Raw genomic sequence first — 24,178 nt, forward strand, 5'->3', positions numbered from 1 at the left:
AAACAATAACACTAGACTGTGCTGAGAAATTTAACAGTGTTAAATGCTTTTAAATGATAACAGGATTGCCAACTGTTGAAGCTCCGCCCTCTGTGCCGGGATCAGTAGCTCATTTGCATTTAAAGGAACAGACACAAAACCGTGTGTTTTTGCTCACCCTCAAAAAGTGACAATTTTAACATGCTATATAAAAATATCTGTGGGGTATTTTGAGCTAAAACTTCACATACACACTCTGTGGACATCAAAGATTTATTTTACATCTTGTGAAAAGGGCATTATACCACCCCTCTAATTTCAACTGTCTGTTAGCAGGTAAAAACATTGTAGGTTGTGTATATTATATGTGGGCTGTTATCATAATCACTTCAGCTGAGCCCATTACTAACGTAAACAAGCTCATTACTGCAAAAGAAATTCCTGCCCTCTCCTGGTGGCGAATTGAAAGAACATACAAATAAACAAGTTACAAATCTAGTATTTACTGTCACAAATAGCAAGAGTAAATCTTGTTTGCGGGAGACAGCATGTTAGTGAAGAAGAAGACAAAAGCTAATTAAAAAGGGATTGAAATCTTTATTTAGCCTAATGCAGTGCAATAGTTACCCATAATCCTGGGTTAACGCTGTGAACTCTGGGGGCGAAGCATGACTGGGTTACAGCAGGAAGAATCTCAGAAACGACACACTCTGACTCAAATGTTGTGTTTGCGACAGTGGACATTAAACTACAAGAAAAAAGCTTACAAATAGTGTATTCACTGATTTAATATAAATAGAAATGTGTATTTGAACTCTACTGGGGGCTGAACGTCAGCTCTTAAGGAGGAATGTGATCAGCTGCTCTGGTCCTTAATCAAGAGGAGATGATGTTCTTTGCTGTTTAACCTATCACGACTCGTCATTTTAGGCGTTATAGGATGATGAGGACACTTTCCCTCCGTGGCCTGTCCAGTTAGTGTGGATGAACTTCCCAGGGTTTGATAGCAGCTCATACGTATGCGCACCGAAGTAGTCTCTCTGTGCCTGAATAGTGACACAATGTTGGAGGTGATATTAGCTCATCCAATGATAAATACTGAGAGAGAACAAATGCTCAGAAAGATTCAGAGTCTAATGCATTAAATACTTATTTAAAAAAACACCATATGAATACTAAGGGCTTCAAATGGCTATTACCATAAATGTCCATGAGATATCCCAGTGATCTCCCATATGGCTAGTTAGAGAGTGGTTGTTTGTGTTGGAGGGAGGTTTACCTGCAGCAGGTTTGCTGGGAGCATGTTGTGCCTGTAACCGTCGTAGAAGGACAGGGCGGTGGTGAAACACGGCATTGGGATCCCCTGCTGCACACCTGTACTTACTACCCTACGCCATGAGTCCTGCAAAACACAGCCCACGTTTATATACTAAAAACACATTCTACATGGTTGAAGTACCAGCTAGTCTTTAGATTCGTTTTCAAGGTAAACCAGGATTTCTACACATTTACCATTTCAAATGACATTTCCAAAGTTCTTTGTAGATTTTTAAGACCATATTTAACATGTATATTATATTCCGACTATGTAAGCTGTTATGTTGCCAAATAACAGTTGGAATATTGTAGCTGTAGCTCAAACAAATCAATTAGCAACAAACCCTGACAAGTTCAAGAGCAGCATTTTATTAAAACTACGCTAAACTACAGGATTACGTTTGATTTGCTTTTGCACTTTCGCTGACATTTTAAACTCATATTATAAGTTTTAAAATAATATTGTCACTGAATACATTCATTTAGAAAATTTGATTTTCAAAATAATTGCAGGATCTTCTATCTAGTGTACTAATGTTTGCTATATTTTAAATTTACTGATAAAATTCCATGCTGCATTGAAACCCTGGTAAACACACACACACACACACACACACACACACACACACACACACACACACACACACACACACAAATTGTTTGTATTTGGCTTTCATGTAGTAATAGCATGCAGTATTAAAATAAATATACTGTATGATTATAGCACGCATGTGCCCGTATGAATAAATGAATGAAATAATTTGTCAGTCCAGGTGGAGTAAAAGTGTCAGATCCATTTGGACTGTGTTCATGGTGTATATATTTGGAGGGCACTAAGTGGACATTAGTTTTTAGGGACACTTTTCATATATCCATTAATGTAAGCAGTCTGGCTAATTTAATGTCACTGATTTCTCTTCTATGCCTTTAGCGGCACTATTCCAGGAAATGGAGTAATTTGTGGTCACTTCCTGTACCTGACAGTCCTGCACAGCCTTACTGAAGAAGTTATCCAGCAGCAAACTCTGCAGCTCTGAGTTCCGGTCAAACGCTTCCTTGATCTTTCCCAAGAAAACACTGCCAATGTAAGATTCACAACCGTTATTCATAGCTAATCTACAGTTAAGATATTGTAAAATCAAACAGTTTCCTCATTTCTGTGCATGTGGGATTTTTTACATGAAACATTATCACCACTTCCTAGTATTTACAGAGTTGCAACATTCAATGGGTGAAGAAAAGATGAAGTTACATCATTGAGTTTTTCAGCAGACACTGCCTTTCATAATAGGCAACCTGAATTCAGCATATAATCTTATGAATGGTTTTTTTTGTTTTTTTAATCATAGTGAGCAAAGCCTGCTCACCTGCGGATGATGCAACCGCCTCTCCACATCAAGGCAATAGCACCATAGTTAAGAGACCAGCCAAACTCTACAGCAGCCTGTCGGAGCAGCATGAAGCCTTGAGCGTACGAAATGATCTTTGAGGCGTACAAAGCCTGAAAAAGAAACAACAATAAATACCCAGAAAATGAAAACAAGCCTCCACAGAAAACACATTATAATAACTATAATTACAAGAACACCAAAAAAACCTACACAGTGCTAAACATCAACTTATTTACATTTAAAAAAATGAATATAAATAATCTATATTTTAAGTCTATCCCACCTTTCTAATATCTTCCAGAAACTGTGTCTTGTTTCCAGTGAACTTGACACCCTGGGGGCCGGAGAGGCTCTTACTGGCCAGAACCCTCTCATCCTTCAGAGAGGACAGACATCTGGCAAAGACAGCTTCCCCTGTGAGTGAAAGACACATTCAAACCATCAGCTCCAGTGACACACTGCATCTCTGCTCACGTTCAATTACAATCACCATTAGACCATGTCAGAGACCACATGAGGAAACTTAGCAATACATGCATAGTATATCCATATACACAGAATTATCTCTCTATTATTATTACAGTGTCTATCAATAAAATGTATCAAAAACCTAATTTAAAAAATATAAATATAATATTATTATTATTATTATGAATAAAATACAATTATATAAACTAAGTTTGGGGTCAGTAAGATTTTTTTGTTTTTGGAAAAAATCTCTTATGCTCACAAAAGCTGCATTTGTTTGATAATAAATACAGTATAACAAAGATATTGTGAAATATTATTACAATATAAAAACTTTTTCTGTTTAAATATCGTGTTCTTGTCATGGCAAAGCTGATTTTTCAGCATCATTAATCTTCAGGGTCACATGATCCTTCTGAAATCATTCTAATATGCTGCTGATTTGCTGCTCAATAAATATAAAAAATACTTATAAAGATCCTGCCTCAACACATATATATACATAAGACTTATGTATATATATGTGTTGAGGCAGGATCTTTTTCATTACTAAGTTACAATAATGTGAATGCAAAAAAAACGTTAAAGGTCTTAAAAACGATTTTATTTTTATGCTTTATATTTTTATTTTCAATATGCAAACTCCATTATATTTATATTTAAAAAAAGGGCATTTCTTTGTCAGGTAAGGTTCACCTATGACTATATGGATCAGGTATAATAAGCCATTATTCAGCATGCCTTCAGGAAACACCAGTCTTCATACAGTATCTGGTACCAGGTCCTGGCACTGTTGACACTGGTAATGCAATCCTCAATGGTGTACTGAGTAATAGGCAGATCTTACCACATCTACAAACACAAGAGACTGGAAGCAGCATGACTTTGCATTATATATCACCCAACCCAAGGCCAACAAGTGTGGGAAGAGGTGAGTGGAGGAAGTAAAAAAAAAAATCAAGTGGAAAACAGCCAGTCATGGTGAACTCAGCACTGGAATGCAGCCTATTGAGACGAAAACCCTTCTCTACAAGCATACAAATCATATCTACTCTCTCACGCTTCAGTGCTGCACAAACAGCCTTTTGTTGGCCACACACATCCATTTAACTGACACTAAATATACAAGCCCATGTCCTGATCTTACAAATACATGTCAAGTCAGGTCAAGTTAATTTAAATAGCTTATTACTTTTCAAAACAGCTTTATAAAAACATAATGCATCAATCTTGACAAGTATTGTTCAACTGTTATTGCTCAATCCTAAAGTAACATCATGTTTCAAATTTTCAAACGATCAATCCACCACAGATCTCCATGATAAGAAAAATTCTGCTGGTCCAAGCCAATATTTCAAAGTTTTAAATGGATTTTTAATGGTTTAGGATACTTTTTAGGCATGCATTTTTATATCTGCTGGAAATATAAATATTTGTAAATGTTAAGTTTATTTTATATATATATATATATATATATATATATATATTAGGGCTGTGAAAAGATTAATCGCGATCATACATAACATAATATATGTGTTTGTACTTGGTATAATTATTTTGTATAGGCTATATAAATACACACACATGCATGTATATATTTAAGAAATATTTGCATACATATACTGTATATATTTATATATAATTTATATTATATATAAATATAATTTTTTTATATATAAATAACAGTTTTTCTTAAATATATACATGCATGTGTGTGTGTGTGTGTGTGTGTTTATATATACAAATTTAATATATTATGTAAACACAAACTTTTATTTTGGATGCGATTAATCTTTTCACAGCCCTAATATATATATATATATATATATATATATATATATATATATATATATATATATATATATATATATTTTTTTTTTTTTTTTTTTTTTTTTTTTTCATTTTCATTAAATGTTAAATTTACTTTTTAAAGGCGCTATAGAAAACATTATTACTGATCTAAACCTGCTAACCTTTGTGTAAAGCTGCTTTGAAACAATGTGCACTGCGAAATGTGCTACTATATAAATAAATGAGACTTGACTTGACTATTACAAATCATTCCTGCTAATTCAAAATATATTCACATGCTAGATAACCAAATGAATAAGTTTGTAGGGCATAAAAATGTATGGAAAAGAAATATTTATGAATGTTACATTTTCAGTGGCAATGCACACTGGCACACTTATTACTGAGCCCTACACCAAAAGCCACAGCACAGGAGAGAACAGAAAATCCCACTTATGTCACATCAGCTGAAGAGGTGAACAGCAAAGCTGCTTATAGAGACGCTTCATTCATCATGTTCTTATAAGGCCAAGACTCTCTTTCTCTGTATGTAAATAACAGCAGCCCACTCATACCTGTGGAAATTACGCAAGAGTTCATCTTACCGATCAATGTGACAGGCGTGCCGTATTCCAAAGCTGAGATGGCCGTCCATTTCCCTGTGCCTTTCTGCCCGGCGCTGTCTCTGATTTTGGGCAGCAGGTGAGTGCCATCTGCATCCTTAAATTTCAGGATGTTGGCAGTGATTTCAATGAGGAAAGAGTCAAGCTCTGTCTTATTCCACTGATCGAAGGCCTGATGGGCAAACCAGACACAAAACAATGTAATCTCAAGAGGAAGTAGACAATAACAGCTTTTTTAGAAGGAACAGGGTGAGGTGTATTTCAAAATACAAGCGAAACAAGGAACGGGGAAATAGAAAAATGACAATAGAGAGGGGAATTAAAGAATTACAACATCAGGGACTGTTCTTCTACATTACAAAAAGTGTAGTAATTAAAGGAGGTTAATGACTAACCTGAGCCATTTCGTCATGGTCCATACACAGCACATCCTTCATCAGATGATAAGCCTCACAGATCAGCTGCATATCACCGTATTCAATACCATTATGAACCATCTTAACAAAATGCCCCGCTCCTTCATCTCCAACCTACAGGAATAGCAGAAGACTTTGGAAAAAGTGCATTCACAGCTTATATAAATGCATGCACATCAACTGATAACTAATACTCACCCAGTCGCAGCACGGCTCTCCTGTGCCCACCTTAGCGGCAATGCTCTGAAAAATCTCTTTTATGTGTGGCCTGAAGGAATCAAATAAAAATTTGATTACATAAATGTCAACCAGTGCATATACAATACTATTATGTATTTTTTGTATGTTTTATAGTTTGTATTAGGTACGTTTTTTTTATTTAAGAAATTATTTTATTCAGCAAGGATGCATTAAATTGACCAAGTGACATGAACTTGATTTAAAAAAAAATATATATATATAATAAGAAGAAATGTGTCTTGAGCACCAGATGAGCATATTAGAATAATTTCTGAAGGATCATGTGACACCGAAGACTGGAGAAAATTCAGCTTTGCCATCACAGGAATAAATGATATTTCAAAATATATTCAAACAGTCATTTTAAATTGTAACAATATTTCACAATATTACTGTTTTTATTGTATTTTTTGTCAGCATAATCCCCCAAACCGTAGAGTATATATTATCATGATTATTAATTATTTTTAGGAGAACTTATTTAATACATGCTTGTCCTCACCAGGCATCCTTATGTCCTCCAGGCATCAGTGAGGGTCCATAACGCGCCCCTTCTTCTCCCCCACTCACTCCACTACCCACAAACAGAAGATTCTTCTCCTTCAAGCTCTTACAACGTCTCTGTATGTGAGGAGCATGAACATTTCCATCAAATACTGCATCACCTCATACAATCACAAACTCTAATCAGCCTCGTTTTGGACTGACAAACTCACCGTTGTATCTCTGTACTCTGAATTTCCACCATCAATAATGATGTCACCAGGTTCAAGCAGAGGAACCTACAATATAAAGACAAAAGTGGGTTACTTGATCACTTTGGCAGGGTGACAAAGCAAACTAGAACTGTCGATTCATGGTGACATTTACCAGTTTATCGATGAAGTCATCGACAGCCTGTCCTGCCTTGACGAGGAGGATGATGCGACGAGGTTTTTTGAGTTTAGACACCATGTCTTCAAGGGACTCGGCACCGATCACCTTAGTGCCTTTGGCTTCATTGTTTAAAAAGTCATGGACCTTGGAGACGGTCCTGTTGAACGCACAGACCTGAGGAACGACAATAGTTATAATAACACCTTAAACACGATGTGAACCATTGGTTATGCAAGAAAACTGAGAAATGTAACTGCACTGGTGACTTACCACAAATCCATGGTCATTCATGTTCAGGACCAGATTCTGACCCATCACAGCCAAACCAATAAGAGCAATATCTGCTCTGTGGAGTCAATAATATAGGGATTATGAGAAGAAGAAAAAACAATATTTGATTACAGACTGCAAACTTCTTTAAATTAGTGATTATGACAAATATCAATCTGGTTGGATGACCATATAAGAGATTTCAACATTAAGTCTGTGTCTGAAAAAGTGCTCAATAGTAAGTAGATAGATTAGTATAGATCGAATGAATGCTGAAAACTTACACAAATCACATTATATCACATATAATTGTAATATAAACAGGCTAAGGTGCTACAGAAATTCAATATCATATTACTAATTGTTTTAAACGCAAAATTCATACTTACTGAGCCATGGTTGAAGGTTGGTTCTGTTTTAAAATTACACTTTCGATCTGGGATTTCACGACTGCAGCTCGGTCTCTGATGAACTTCCTCATTCAGAAGCACTACACCAACTCCCAATGAACACGCCTGACGGATGACAGTGGCCGTGGCGTCATTCGTATGTCCATCTGTGATTGGCGGAGGCTCTCTGAGCAGAGATTAGAGGCTGTTCATTGGCTGTCTGGTTCTGTCCCTCCTCCCCGTCTGTCAAACGAAGCTGACAAGCTGTACGTGTACGAACCTTTTTTTTTTTTTACAGTATATGGTACGATCAATTGGCCTGAAAGTAAATGGAGAAATATATTATCTGTGATGAACTCGTTTAACTTGCCCTACAAAAGTTGCATCACTATAGTGATGTGTGTAACGTGTATCAAATAAATTTCATCAAATTGATTAATTATTAAGTAGATTACTACACTTAAAGATAACGACTTCTGAATTGCGAAACTTTAAATGCGTTTAATTGGTTTAAAAGTTTAATTGTGAAAATAATGCATATTAAACCTCTAAATGAAATAATTGTTCCTTTTTATGGTTAGTAATGATTAATATGCTAATAGCTATAACGAGTCACATTTTTGAGAAGCTTGTAGATAAACTTTATTAAATAGCTAAGATGTTTCGGTTATTATTAATAAATAAAACAGTTAAATAGGCGTTTTTCTTCCTTTTATAAAAATTGCCATATTAAAAATGTTACAATGTTACTTTATTTATGCAAATAAATGCATGATTTTTGCATCTTAAAGGAATAGTTTACCCAAAAATGAAAATTCTGTCATCAGTTACTCACTTTCATGTTGTTCCAAACCCGTAAGACATTCGTTCATCTTCGGAACACAAATGAAGATATTTTGAATGAAATCTGAGTGATTTCTGTCCCTCCATTGACAGCTACGCAACTACCACTTTAACAGTTCAAAAAGTTCATAATCGTAAAACTATTTCATACAAATTGAGTGGTTTAGTCAACATTTTCTGAAGAGACACAATTGCTTTAAATGATGAACAGATTTAATTTAGGTTTTTATTCACATATAAACATTCATCAACTCACAGTTGTGGTAAATGGATGGTTTGTTTGATGTGCGAGAACCAATGAGGTTCATTCTCGTGTTACGCAGCACCAATGAGGTTTGTTCTCGCATGTCAAGCAGGTTCGGTTGAGCTTCTGTTTATGTTTGCTGATCAATGTTTATATGTGAATAAAAGCCTAAATTCAATCTGTTCATCATATAAAGTGATCAAGTCTCTTCAGAAAATTTGGACTAAACCGCTCAATTCATATGGATTATTTTTATGATCTCTTTATGAAGCGGGAAAGTTTCAGTTGCTCTCAGATCTCATTAAAAACATCTTAATTTGAGTAGAAATCTAATGTTAAACATTGCGAAACATGTGAAATGTTACTTTAAGTAATGGCCTTTGAAATTAAGACACTAATGTAGACAAGATAATATTTAATGCATAGCATTAATGCTAAGTATTGTGGATAGACACAAAACAAGATCCATTCTTCGTCTAATGCACTGGTTGTAATTTTATTTTTCTATCTCATTCACTAAACAGGTCAATGGTGCAAGATTACCATACACAGAATTAAGATATATGCATTACACGTCTAGGCTATACAGCGAATGGATTATAATTATTACAAATACAGAAGACATATTTACATTTTAATCCAAGTTCCATACAACATTAAATATTTACAAAATAAGTATGAAAATGAAGCCAATCTGACAAATAATGTACAGTGTTAATGAAAATGGCTGAACTGTTTTCTGTCGTTTCATCACAATGAGAGGGAATGATGCTCATCTGGAAACATTAGGCTTCTGATAAGGGTGATACAGTAAAGCCAGGGTTGCTTCAAAGGCAGCATGGGAAAAATGCATGAGTGAAAAACAGAGGTCAATGCATCAGGAAAAGCCAAAACATAATCTTATATTTCTAGAAAATATATTCCCTGATGTTAGAAATGAAAATGAACAGGCCTCGTCACAACTCTGCCCTCCGTATCTAAACTTAATGTGAAAAAGTGCCCTTATGACATGGTCAAATTCCTATTTCAAGAACTAAGAAGCACAGCAACATGTCAGTCCCTAATTAAGATATTTTTCTTCTTTCATCAGATAATTCATGCATTTTCTTGTGAAACTCGTACATTCAAAGTCCACTTCAATGAGTAAAACACCACAACCTAAAATCATTTGGTTTCCATTTGAGAAAACAACAACATAGTTCAAGCTTTATTTGTTCTGTTGTTAGTTGTATAAACACATTGTGCAAAGAGCTGCAAACTAATATATACATTGCAAAAAAATAAATACAGTTAATGAAATTCATTATGAATATCAACATTAGTCAACCAAGCCACTCAACAAACATGGTAAAAAAAAAAGTCAAAAACCTTTGCCCTGGCAAATATCAACTCATGTAATTATATAAAAGCTATCCTTCAGTGCTCATTATGCACTATGCGCCAGATCTGAATATTCAATTTCAATATTTTCACAGACGCCGTAACAATCCAACAGCTCAGATGAGGCCTACGGGCTGGCTGACCCGAGGACTTGACTTTCCGAGCAATTTTCATGCGTTTCCTGTGAAAATACGAGCAGCAAGAATATTGACTTCCTAAGGAATGACAGTGATCAGTCTTCCTGTGGCAATAAGTCCTGCTGGTTGTCTGACCAGAGGACAGTTGTGTCGCCTGAAACTTCCATCAAACCGAATCACTGGTAACTTCAGCACTTGTGCTTTGACTGCAAGTCTTCAAACATACAGAGCAAAGATTTTCGAAACAAAAATAAAGCAGAACACAAACCATCCCTTTTCTCTCACTGCAACTGCACACTGCACTGCAGTGAACTGCATAAATGGCCCAATTTCTACCGACAGTGATGAAACTGTTTTAGTGTCAAACTTTTCACTGTAAGTAAATGAGAACAGCTGAATAAAAATGAGGAAAAGTGCCTTTCTTGCCTTTCATTGTATAATGTAAAACACTGATCACATGTTAATAAAAATAAGTTAAGATAATCAGTAGAGATACATGGTAAATGTTCAATAATATTAAAAAGTGACGCTTAATTCTCAAGAAGAAAAAAGACTGGTTTAATGATCCTGCTGACTTGAGATTTCTCTAGAAACAGCGAAAAATAATTGAATCCATCATCTGGAAACCGTAACCAATTAAATCAGTACCTCACTCGACCGTAGAAGAGGCCAAACCATCAGATCTTTCATGCTAAAACAGCCCTGAAAATGGTGTTTTAGTAATACAGTAAGGAGAGAAACCCATGAATAGCGTTATGCACAGTAATCCTGAACGTTATGTACAAATGGATTCATTCGGTCAGGTGTTCTGTGTCTAAGGTAATTCTTTTGCACCATTTTTTTAGCCTAATCTACTGAGGAAATGGTTTAAATCGAGCAGAATACTCCTGTAGGCTACCGATATGTGAGAGATCATCTGTCCTTGGTATTATATGTCTTATGATTACATACTGTACTTTATTAATGGTATGTTTTACGTCCTTGACGTGTGGAATTAAATGTCAAGCAAATACATTACAACAGGCTGGGCGAGTAAACGGCTGTATGTACATGGTCAACATCTCGACTATCACGGCTTGCTCTGATTCAGCAAAATCCAATAAGCCAATACTGCAATAACATTCAGTTTAGGGGTCCATTTTTGTCTCGTTTTGAAAATTAAGCGTCTTCAAGAAGTGCGTTGGTCCATCTAAAAATCGTTTTCTTTTTTTCAGCAACATCTGGAGCGAAGCTATTTGTTTTTGTTTTTTGTATCTTCTATCAGAGAAAGTTGATCATTAAATATGGAATATTTTATATTATAATACATTATAATATTCGATTTTATTCTTGTTTTTTTAAGCAAGCCAACTTTCTCCTGAGGGTTGTGGCTGTTGCCACATGGGTAAGATTTTCCTGGCAGACAACACTGTAAGAATGATCTTCACAGACGAGAGTAACTCAAGTGAAAGCAGAACCTGCCCTGAAGATTCGTGCACACACAAATAGACTATTACAACATGCTACTTGAAGGAGGTTCAGATATGACGAAGAACAAAAACTGAAGACAGAATTAATCCAATCAATAACACAATAGAGAGGGGGGAGGAGAGGGAGTTGGTGTTCAGGAACTCAAAGTTCATTTGCTGGAGAGGAGAACAGAGCCACAGGTCTACATACAAGAGGAAACCGTCAAGAACCACAAAGATTTAGAAGTGTTAACACACTTGGTACGCTGTAAAGGTAGACAGAGAGAAAAGAGCACTATCTCTGCGTGTATGCGCGCTCGTTCAGTTCTTCATCAGGCCGGACCGTCTCCTCGCCAGCTTTGACCTGTAGGAGAACATGGAAAGAGTCAGGTGGACGACTCTAAGCACAGGTTCAAGCGAGGTCTAAAACGTTTTGAGCTTGTCCACTTTCAACCACATTTCTAGAGGTAGTCGAAAACGCATTAGACCGGATTGCTTTCGTAGTGTAGACGCTCATGTGGTCCAATATGCTCAAACAAACACCAAAGGACCACCTACTCTCCTCCTCCTGACCTAATGCGAAAACATTATGGGAAGCGCGCTAGCCAGACAGGACTTAAAGAAGACCCAAGTTTAGTTTGGTTACCAAGCACAATTTTCTTCGCACCATTCCTGATTTCACAGCGTTTGGCCTGGCCTTGCTGCTTTCAGAGCAGAAACAAAAGCTTCTGCTCTCCGTATGTTTTTCCATCAATCTACGGTCACATTCATATAAATTGCGTGAGCTTATTTCATCCATTAGATCGAAAGATCTGGAAAAGCCCAGACATTTACCCGCCCATAGACCCTCCCCTCAAAGTAATCAGGACAGAAGTGGTCGAAAGTGGACAAAAGAGACTTAAAGGATTAAAACACCAAGGGCAAATGGAAATGTGTCTCCCTCGATTACTTGTGATCTAATTGACCAAAACACATCTTAATACCAGGTGTAAACAGGGCCTTAGTTTGATATTGATATTTTATTACCCAATGCAAAGAATGTTTGCAAAATAAAGGTGGAGAGGACACGCTAGACTGGGTTAACTATAGGTAATCGTACCAAAAATATTGTATAAAAACATTTTTTTTCTGGCAAAGGTTGGGATGTGTACCTTATCGTTCCTGCTAGGAGTGGGTTAAAGGCGTATAGCCAGTCATTCATGTCTTTGTCATTGTTGGCCTGGAGGAGGATCCCTCTGTGCTTGGTGCACACGGCGAATGTATTGGGTGTCTGCAAGCCATCAAAAAGCAATAATTAAGCATTCAGATGATATATATCACATGACAACAGTTGGTTTCCAAATAGTGAATGAGGCTTTACCTTAAGCATGGCTTGCTGGTCTTCGCTGTACTCCACCTGGGCAGTGGATAAATTCAGCACTCCTCTCTCCACCGGGTCCTTGTCGTTGTTGTAGATGAACACGTATGGCCGACGTACCACCACAAAGTGCTTCACCCAAGAGTTGGAGCGGGGCTCCATGAAACTGAGGAATCCCTTCTTTGATACCACAGACCTTAGTGAACACAGAAGGGCATGTCAGACCAGCATATTTATTTACAGCAACGTCTCTGCTGCCTCATTTGACTGTCGCAAGTGCACAAATTCACCTTGATCCTTGCGAGAATGGACTAAACGCAAAAATAAATGTGTCAGGTGTGTCAAAACTCTCACCCAGGTCTCATTTCCTCAATATCAGGCAGAAGGTTGAGGAATTCGTGTTTGCCGGCACGGGCCAGGTAGGATGTTTCCAGTATGGGCACCATGGGGAAGTTCTCATAGTCTGAGCATGAGGGGCTGGTGGCACGAGAATTAGCTTCAGGGGTCCTGGACAAGACAGATGTTTTTAGGATACTTCACTTTTAGAAGACTGTATTTGGAATGTATCGTTTGTGCTTTAACATCTGAACTGTACCGAGAGTCTGACAGAGAGGGGCAGGTGGAGGAGGGTGTGAGAGTAGCACTGCTGAAACTAGTGACGGATGGATCACGGCCCATAGGAGAGATGTCTGACAACTGAAAGAGAGAAAACAGTGAAAAACAACCAGTTTTGTATGAACTGGAACAAATCAAATTGAATGAACTGTCTAAGTTACCTTGCAGTCACTGATGCTGTTGCACATCTGGTATTCGCTATTGAAAGTGTGTGTCAGGAGACGGAGGCACTGCAAATGAAATCAAAAGACATAAACACACCTTCCTTCTAATAGACATACAATATATACTTAACACTTTTATTTAGTAAGGGTACTTAATTATATTACAAATAAATGCTTCTTTAAATTTCTATTTAAAGAATAGAATCAAAGAGATCCTAAATTATGGTTTCCACAGGAAAATTAAGCAGCACAACTGTTCTCAACATTGATAATAATTAGAAATGTTTCTTGAGCATCAAATCAGCATATTAGAATGAATTCTGAAGGATCATGTGACACTGAAGATTGCAGTAATGATGCTGAAATTCAGCTCTGCATCACAGGAATAAATTACATTTTAAAATATATTAAAATTGTTTAGTTGTAATAATATTTCACAACAGTATCCCTGTTTTTACTGTATTTTTTATCCCAAAAACAAAATGCAGCCTTAGTAATAAGTATAAGAAACTTTTTTTTTTTATTACAAACCCCACATTTTTGAATGGTTGAATTGTAGGTCTATATATCAAGACATATCAAGTAGGAATATCTTATATCTGATTTCAAATGGAACACAGTATTTAAGGATTTACAGTAGTATATGTGACCCTGGACCACAAAACCAGTCACATGGGTACATTTTTTGAAATTGAGATTTATACATCTGAAAGCTGAATGAATACGCTTTCCATTGATGTATGGATTGTTAGGACAATATGCGGCCAAGATACAACTATTTGAAAATCTGGAATCTGGGGGTGCAAAAAAATTGAAACATTGAGAAAATATGTTCGCGATTGTGCTGCTTTCACTCACAATTTTTTTTAAATATATATTTACGGTAGGAAATTTACAAAAAAGCTTCATGGAACATGATCTTTACTTAATACCCTTATGATTTTTGGCATAAAAGAAAAATCGATAATTTTGACCCTTACAATGGATTGTTGGCTATTGCCACAAATATACCAGTGCAACTTGTGACTGGTTTTGTGATCCAGGGTCACATATTAAAATCACAACAAATATTATTAAAGTAGTACTTGTGGCGTCTTTTACCTTAGTGGCCAGCTCCTTCTCACGGTCTACCAAGCTCTCGATGTCTGTAGAGTCGTATCCGCTGCTCTCACTGGGCGTGATGGCACTCTCATAGGTGGTGGAGGAGATCTGGGAGGAGATGCTGGTGGACGTGCTGAGGGTGCCGCTGCTCAGACTGGGAGACAGAGACTCGCTCAGGGATTTAGGAGGAGGCGTCTCACTCAGTTTCTCACGGAGCAGCAGCAGGTGACGGGTCTTCTCCACCTGACAAAGACAGAAATGGACATCAGGGTCTGGAGATCACGACTGCCTGTGGGATATTACAGATAAACACAGGCAGCATAGAGTGTGAAAGTCTTCAGTCTTCACCTCATGCAACTGCTCGAGTTTCTCCAGCTCCCACTGGTGCTCCAGGATCAGACTGTCTCCTCTGGGTCTCCAGCCTGCCAGGTTTTCCTCTCCACGCACATACGCCACAGATGTGTCCAGAACCTTCCGCCTCCGCCGCTGCATACCTGAAAAACAACAGTGAAATTGATTAATATAGCAGGCCTGTTATATCAATATGCAGAATCATTAATGCTAAACAGAAAAATCATCTTGCTAAATTTTTAAATCATATATATTTATTATTATTTGTAATATCCATTTTATTAATAATCTTTATACATTTACAATACCATTCAAAGGTTTGGGGTCAGTAAGATTTTTCTAATTCTTTCGAAAGAACTCAAGTCTGCATTTAAAATACAGTAAAAACTACTATTGTGAGATATTATCACAATTAAAAACAACTGTTTTCTATTTTAATATATTTTAAAATGTAATTTATTCCTGTGATGCAAAGCTGAATTTTCAGCATCATTACTCCAGTCTTCAGTTCGGTTCAAAAGAACAGCATTTATTTTAAATAGAATTCTTTAATAACATTATAAATGGCTTTCTTGTCACTTTTGATCAATTTAATGCAATTTATTTTTGTTAGTTTTTTTGTAAAAAAAAAAAAAAAAGTTTTTAGGAAAATCTCACCTGGGCTTCCTGTGTCGGCTATTTTGCACAAGCTAAGCTCATAGATTCCTGTCACTTTATTACTATAATGGAAACACATCAGAAAAGTGTTAGCAAAGTTTCTAAACACATAGCAAATTTACGGACACACATTTCAAGACTTTAATGATAGTTGATGTTTAAGATGTCCATCAATATTTTCTTTGATCAAAAATCACAATTCCCGTTTAACATTTATATGAATGTGTCAATTAATATTCCATGTAGTCTTTCAGAAATTAGGTAAAATTTGATAAAATTTGATAAAATGCACTTTAATATAGTTTTAGATGGAGTACAGCATGTCCCAATGCAGGATATCTCCTAAAAGTATTTTAAGTCAACTAACCATCAGAAACATTTGAGTTTTTTTGTGGTGAAAGAAATAAAAGAAACATTTTTTTTATACCAGTCGGGGGTTTTGGAGTAACCACTGCCGAACAGGTTCCTCAGGGAGCGTGGAGGAGAGATCTTAGCATCTCTGGAGTAGAAGACCATGCAGATGTCCTTGGTAATGATGGCAGGCTGGATGCAGTGATCAAGCTGCAGGGAAGTGGTTAGCACACGTCAATGCTGTAAAACCTGCTTCTAAAGAACTAGTCCTTTAAAAAGAGTCAAGGCTGACCTCCAGATAGGCTGACAGGGTCATGTAAATCTTCTCTCCGTAGGGAGTGACACGGTTCAGCAGGAGAGAGTTGTGCAGGGAACTGTCCCAGACAGCCTCGAACCGGTAGAACGTCCTGAGAAAGGAGAAATGCATTCGATTTAAGGATATAGACACAATATGAATCCATGGAAGGATGTCTACTGGTGCTTAAGTGATTAATTATGCTATTCACTATTTTTTTGGAGTGTTTGGATGTGCTTAAAGACAACATGAAATGTCATTCACAACCCATTTTACATATACAATATACAGAATATACAATATTGACAGGATCATGAAAAGTTATTACATTTACAATACCATTCAAAACGTTTGAGGCCAGTATTTTTTTATAATAGAAAATTATACTTTTATTCAGCAAGGATGTATTTAAAAAAAAAATAAAAAGTTACATTTAGGACTTTGTTACAAACTATTTCTATTTTAAATAAATGTTGTTCTTTCGATCTTTCTATTCATCAAACAATCATGGGGAAAAAAGGTATCATGGTTTACACAAAAATATTAATAAGCTGTTTTCAACATTGATGATAATAATAAGATATGATAAGCACCAAATCAGCATATTAGCAGATTTCTTGACTTGAGTAATGAGTAATTAAAATATATTACAATAGAAAACAGTTATTTTAAATTGTAATAATTTTTCACAATATTTTAGTTTGTACTGTATTTTTGATCAAATAAATGCAGCCTTGGACTTCTTTCAGAAATATAAAAAAAATCTTACTGACCCCAAACTTTTGAACAGTATCGTACCTGAACGATTATCAAAATAAAAATGTGTCTCTTTATTTAACATGCACCAATGAATTATTCCCAATAAGGCCAAAAATGTGTATTAACAGTAAAATGTAAGAGAATAGGTTCAATTTTAATTTTCATGTTGACTTTTAACTGTGCATGACAGTGAAGCATCAGGCTTCTACAATAAATATATTAGCTATGCTGCCTGCAAACTTTCAGCTCACAGATGGTGCTAAAAGACAGACAATCTCACTGTGAAAAACGAGGTGTAATGACAGCTGTATCACGCGCTGTTGGGAAATCTCTGTGCCCAAATACTTTGTTGATGCGTTCGAGTCGCATAGTGATCAACACAACACCAGAGTGTTGACAGGTGCTACATTAATAGTGATCTGGTGTGAGCTTGAAGTAGACTGTAAGGAAGCAGTGTGCGTGTGTGTGACTCAGAGCTACAGCGCCGTGAAGTCTATAAGCAAAGGCACACCATTTATATGAACGGACACATGGAGACAGAGAATGAGATTCACACAGGTGACTCATCCTCAAATATCCATGTGTCTTTTTCTCCACTCCCTCCCCTCCCTTTCTCGTTCTTATTTCATTGTTTAAATGGCACATAGATGCACAAAGGCTTGCCTGCGTCTGTATCTAGACTCATCATTGCAGATTTCAGCTGCTAACAAGCCAAATGTAATTATACATTGAATGTGGAGTATAATCAAATGAAATGTCAGATCTACATTCATTCAGATGTTTGTTTGTTTTTTTAAAGATATGTGGTGGCAAAAGCTCATCTATTTAATAGTTTTAAGGTGAGATACTACATGCAAAAGCAATGAAAAAAAACATATATACACATTTTATATTATATCTAAATATATATATATATATATATATATTATACATTTTATTAAATAAAGGTTTATTTTCTTAGAATGACAAAGAAAACATAATACATCTCATATTATATTATATATAAATTTTGCCAATTTAATGAGCCATTTTATCTTAAAAATGGGGAAATGTATGTTCATTTACAGTACATGCACATATAAGCAAATATTACATTAAATAACCATATGACAAAAGGGTTTGAGTTTTGGTCTGTTGTTGATTACATTTAAACAAATGTGGAGCCTAAATCACTTAATATGCAAATGTGTTTAAATTTAATAATGCAATGTCTAATTTCCATATTTCAAGTTTAAATGGGTCAGGCCCAATAAAATTAAATTTTGATTTTGCATTTAAATATAGCAAATTTTTAGAATAGTTTTTTTTTCTTTGCACATTTAACAGTAATACTTCACCTTAATTCATACTATTATGTAGAATGAGTTAAGAGAGAAACACTGACACAGATGCAGTACATAGGTCTGCTACTGTTACGCCTACAGATCACAAACATCTCATAAAGCACTTTGATGGTAAAAATGCTTTATGATCAGGTGGTTCTGATACCTAGCAATATCGCTATCAATACAAAGGCTGAGCAAAACCAAGAATCCAACCGCAGCAGGAAAAGGACGAGAACAAAAAGAGAGACAAAACAAGCAGAAACAGTCAGGCAACAGAAATATTTACAAATCAAAAGACAAAAAGCAGCATTCAGATTAAACAGGCAAAGGAAATAAATGAGCAAACGAGAGAATAAAGCAAACTGGCATCATTAAAAGAACACAACATGCAGATTTTCTAAATAAATAGAGCTGTACAGGACACTGTGCTTATTGGATAAATTGCTGTTTTTCTTTTGGTCCACTAGATGGCTCTCTTGATCCCTGCAGGATTTTTCCCAGCGATGACTCATGTTCAACATGCTCTCCTGTCCTGAATTCTAAGCAGTTAGGTAGATGCATTTTCATTAGGTGAGTAGAGCATTTGCAGACCTTTTGCAGACCTGCCACTGACTGCAGACAGATAAATGAGCTTAATACTTGATTTAATAGGCCCTTTACTGGGAAAAGGTCCTTAGGTTGTCAAATGTGGAGCGCGAACACGGCATACCTGCTGGAGATGTGGGAAGATTTCAAGTTTTTAGCTGAGATAATGTTGAGAGACAGGACTGCGTCTGCAGCTGAATCATCCACTTCTGGCTTATTCCTGATTCGACCTGCAACAGGCACAATGATCCGATGTCAGATGGCTGTAGCCTTTACAATGCACTTTATAAAACTGATGTTTTACCGTCCTGGCTGCTGATTGGTCATTACAGCTGTGCAAATAATTATATGTTCTATTTAAGATTTCAGAAGCAAAATTTTATATACTGACCAACAACCAGCTCTCTGACGTCCTTCCAGTGCAGCTCACTGCCCTTCTCATGGATCAGAGTGACTGTTATTCTACGTTGGATGCCCTGAAAACACAAGCAACACAGGTTACTAAAAGCAATCTCAATTTGAATGATTTATATGTCCTTGGCTAAGGACAATGAACATGATCCTTAGGCTAAACTACAGATTTCCTGAGCACAAATGCAGAAAGAATGAGCGTAGAGACAGAAGAACACAAGACCAGAGTGCATTGCAATGCAGACATCTATGAAAATGTAATTCATTGATAACAGTATTCAAAGTTCAATCATAATTGATATAATAATATTCAATATTCAGTTGTTGTTTTTCTGGCCTATTTTTTTGTCACTATTCCAGTACAACACTGTTCATCCAGTTGCATATTTGTATGTTATATTATCTTACTTATATAATATATAGGGCCCAAAACTAACTTTTGACTTAAGAACATTTACCGAGCATAAACATTTTTTACCAGCCATGAAACTATTTTTGCAAAAACAGACAGTTATGACACCAACATTTTAGATACCAGTGAAAATGTACATTTCAGATAGAGAAATTTAGTCAAGTTTACTTTTCTGGGCGCACGCTTTCACAGAAATCTTCCTAGACGGCACGCGAGTAATGCGCTTAAATATTTATATTGGAAAGGCTTAAACTTTCGTGACGATGAAGCACTGGCCCGTTAACTGTCGTGATTCATGTTCTTACAATATTGCTTTGTTAGAATTCTAAAAAATGTTACCAGCTAACTGGCGATTGACACCGTTTCATATACTCGCCAATGCCAATTTTTATTGTATATATATATATATATATATATATATATATATATATATATATATATATATATATATATATATATATATATATATATATATATATATATAAACACATATATAAAAAACTAATCAAACTAAAGCAAACTGACACCAAAAGAAGAGTTGTAAACCGAATCATTGTAAGAGCAAATATTCACACTCATATTAGTGAAAGCCAGAATAAATACCTGGTGCAAAAGGTACGTGCCATGACAGGGAAGACCTCCTGAGTGATCAACTACTGCTGGGATATACCTACAATAAACAACACATCATTTATATGTGCAAACAGCCTTTAGAGCAACATTTTTAATTATACAAATTCTCTATAAATGCTGCTTACTGAGACAACCGAGTAAAACCATTTTAACCAGAAATTTTGGGCCTGTATGTAGATGTCAGAATGGTTCACTTACTCTCCAGTGGGCTCCAGTTCACTGATCTCGAACCAAGCCACCAGGTCATACTTGCTCACACACTGACCCAGGTTGGACTTAGTAATGGTGTTCAGTTTGGTGGCTGGCACTGCAAGGTAAGTGAAATATTAATAGGGCAGGAATATGGTGCACCATATGGCTGATGTATTTAAACTAGCCTTTTCTATAAAAAAAAAAAACTGCTGAACATGACAGATAAACAATATGAGCATGAGTCACGTAATGTGAGAAAACACAAAGCATCCACAAGAAACTCTATACTACATGGGGAAAATCAATACAGCTGATGTGCTCCTAAAACTTCAACTAAGGGGTGGCACTCCATTTCCTTCAGCGCTCTGTATTGTTTAGTGGGAGTCAATCGCGCTGGGGAAAAGCTACAGGAAATCTTATGCACAGAGATGGAGGAAAAACACTTGTGTAACTTGCGAGCTTTTCGTCATTTGTGAAAAAGAAAAAAAATCTTGAGGGAAGCTAGCAAGAGAATATGGAAAACACCTAACAAGATTTAATTAGCACTACAGCTTTAAAGTAACACAAGAGGAAACACGAAGCAGCTGTCACTGGAGTCTAGATCAACCAGGGAGAAAAATAAGAGAGTGACACTTAAAAACTCAGCAGCTCAAGGAAAAGCTTTTATAGCTTATCTTCGGCATTAGGAATATCTACATTTAAAAGAACATCTACTGGGATTCTGTCATTGGGTAGGGATGATGGGCTACACTAGGGTCACAGTACATTAAAGCACAGCACAGACCCAAACTCTATCGATCTAAACTACTCTGCGCCTCTGAGGCTCTGTACCAACCGTCGTGTTTGGGCACTCTGAGAATGGGGCTGTTGGGTGTAGGGAGGAAGGGGAAGTGGGACAGATCATCTACCCCTTCCTCTAGACTGGCGACGGCCGTTGAAGCCAATGCGTTTGCATGCTCCGAGATTGTGTCCAACACTTGGCCGTGCACGTACCCGCTCATCAGGTACCTGATCAACTCAATCTTACGTGCATGGTCTGAGCGGACAGCCCAGGAGAGAGTGGTGAGTATGCGGATTGAAATGACAAAGATAAAGATGGAGTTACATGTGAGAAATGGGCATTCTAGAGAATTTAGGGGCCTCAAAAAGTATTTGGACAATTAAGCCACATTTAAATTCATGAGTATCTTTGCATCAGACTTAATTCTAAATAAAGAAAAAAAATATATAGTTAATTTCATATTAAATATTCAAAACTATTCTTGTGTAATATTAAAAATATTAGAGTGAGAAGCAGAATCCATCCCTTCAAACATCTCTGAAGCAACTGACAAATGTCATGATATTCAAAAGTTGTATGAATCAATTCTAAGAAGGTTGGAAGCTATTTTAAAGGCAGATGCTAATGAAACACCTTAATAAAGAAATATCACCCCAGGTGTTCACATTTGTTTTGTCCAATCCCTATATGTACCTTGCATCTGTATAAGAACTATATAAGGTATTTAAAAATGCCTGAATGGCACCTGGAGATTATTAACAGTTCTTTGAACGAGATTGTGTATGTATGACTATTTTTTACATATCGGTTTACATACATTTAGGTTTTTAAACACACTACATCTACAATCTATAAATCACAAAGAGCAACACAGCTTTTCCAATTATCTCCAGCTGAGCCGTAGTACTTCTAGATTCATATTGCGATATAAAAGACTGACAGCTCGAGGTGAAGATAAATACGCCGTCAGGATGGATGACACTTCAAGGCTGCAGCCTTTGTTTTATTTTAGGTCGCAGAGGGAGATTTGTTCTTTATCAAAAAAATTAAATAAATAACATCAGTCCTGACAGGAACGGCTGACAGCTTCGTCTTTCAAACTGACTTGCCGCATAAATGGGATCCAGAGCCCTTTTGAGAGGAGATAACCGTATCAAACGAAAGAGCCAGAGATTACAGCATCATTGTGAACTGAGGTAGCTCCTTGTTTAATGAATCTTGTAATGAATTACACTAATAATTAGAGGGGAGATAGAGGAGCATACACGCTCTGGGCGAGGATTATTTAAGGAACTGCTTTATTGTTACTTATGCAAATTTAAGACCCTTCGAGCTGACTTAATGAATAATGTAATGTTCTTCATGAAGACAAATGAAGATGTCATTTTTGAGTTATATAGCAGTTGCCGTCATACCTGGTTTAGACAGAGGCATAGGTGGAGGGTAGTACTTTCTGGAAGGCTGAGAAGGGCTACAAGAGAAGCAGAAAATTATCAGACATGCAAAACAAAAACTTTAATAAATCTGAATGCTTTAAATCAATGCACCAAGGGCATAACCACTCAGTTAGGATTGCAGGAACATTTATTTCCTGCTACTATATGCTGTATAAACAAATATAAAATATTTGTAATTATTACAATGAATATGCTGATAAAATAAGTAAATGAATATTCTAGGTTAAACACAAATCAAACTCCATCAACAGCAAGATGTCAATGACAAAGTGAAATAATATCGACTTGAGGCAAAATTTGTTAGATTAAAAATAAATGTGTTACAAAACAGAAATATTATGAATAAAAAATACTAATAAAAAAACGTAAACAACTACTAAAATGTAAACTAAAATGAAAATTAAGATAAGAAAATGAAAGTGAATTCAACACATTAATAAATACAATAATTTTATATAAATATAAATTGATATTTGACAATTCTAAAATGTCATTTCTTTAAAAATCAGGCAAATGTGAAGTCACCATCAATGTGTTTACATCCCTGAAATGCACTCAAATATTTATCAAATATGTAAAACTGGACAACAGGTTGTTACCTGACAAGTTCCTGTCCATGAATGTGCAGTGGGTGCTGTTGGTAATGGCCAAACACTTCAAACACAACTGGCTTGGTCTTTATGTACTCAATAAAGGACTCCGTCACCTCCACTGAGATCTGGATGTGAAAACCGCATAAATAAGTTGGCAACACATTCATATTTGCCTAAAGATAGTAGGCAAATAGATAGTATGCTTAAATAATGAAGCACAATTCATTATACGCATCTAGCCTGATGAAATATTTGAATGAGTACTCTCTATTAACAACTCTGGGGTGTTTATACCATCACAATTTTCATTTTCCTCCTTAAAACCTC

The 24,178-nt window shown here is 36.1% G+C and overlaps 2 protein-coding genes across 6 annotated transcripts in view; both read right to left on the minus strand.

Annotated features, from left to right (window-relative positions):
- Positions 1–556: 556 nt before the first annotated feature.
- On the minus strand, positions 557–7,878 carry pgd (phosphogluconate dehydrogenase). Its single transcript, XM_081387315.1, has 13 exons — positions 7,761–7,878; positions 7,372–7,447; positions 7,096–7,275; positions 6,942–7,007; positions 6,728–6,846; positions 6,184–6,253; positions 5,965–6,099; positions 5,552–5,741; positions 2,971–3,101; positions 2,664–2,797; positions 2,274–2,373; positions 1,259–1,381; positions 557–1,025 (listed from the first exon to the last, which is right to left on the minus strand). The coding sequence occupies exons 1-13, from the start codon at positions 7,850–7,852 to the stop codon at positions 906–908; spliced, it is 1,536 nt and encodes a 511-aa protein (XP_081243441.1). The 5' UTR covers positions 7,853–7,878; the 3' UTR covers positions 557–905.
- Positions 7,879–9,315: 1,437 nt separating this feature from the next.
- kif1b (kinesin family member 1B) overlaps positions 9,316–24,178 on the minus strand; it is a 76,531-nt gene continuing 61,668 nt past the window's right edge. For all 5 annotated transcript variants that reach the window (XM_081386728.1, XM_081386726.1, XM_081386725.1 and 2 more), the window contains 17 exons: positions 23,858–23,976; positions 23,217–23,272; positions 21,027–21,135; positions 20,799–20,865; positions 19,764–19,848; positions 19,497–19,602; positions 16,701–16,815; positions 16,485–16,618; positions 16,058–16,119; positions 15,398–15,543; positions 15,050–15,292; positions 13,946–14,014; positions 13,765–13,865; positions 13,524–13,676; positions 13,173–13,365; positions 12,964–13,082; positions 9,316–12,176 (listed from right to left, as the gene is read on the minus strand). In XM_081386728.1, coding sequence (XP_081242854.1) covers positions 12,134–12,176; positions 12,964–13,082; positions 13,173–13,365; positions 13,524–13,676; positions 13,765–13,865; positions 13,946–14,014; positions 15,050–15,292; positions 15,398–15,543; positions 16,058–16,119; positions 16,485–16,618; positions 16,701–16,815; positions 19,497–19,602; positions 19,764–19,848; positions 20,799–20,865; positions 21,027–21,135; positions 23,217–23,272; positions 23,858–23,976 — 1,920 coding nt within the window. In that variant the 3' untranslated portion in view covers positions 9,316–12,133. The remainder of the gene's footprint in view (positions 12,177–12,963; positions 13,083–13,172; positions 13,366–13,523; positions 13,677–13,764; positions 13,866–13,945; positions 14,015–15,049; positions 15,293–15,397; positions 15,544–16,057; positions 16,120–16,484; positions 16,619–16,700; positions 16,816–19,496; positions 19,603–19,763; positions 19,849–20,798; positions 20,866–21,026; positions 21,136–23,216; positions 23,273–23,857; positions 23,977–24,178) is intronic.

The sequence above is a fragment of the Scardinius erythrophthalmus genome (genome assembly GCF_964197995.2).
Source record: "Scardinius erythrophthalmus genome assembly, chromosome: 15".
In the NCBI taxonomy this organism is placed as follows: Eukaryota; Metazoa; Chordata; class Actinopteri; order Cypriniformes; family Leuciscidae; genus Scardinius; species Scardinius erythrophthalmus.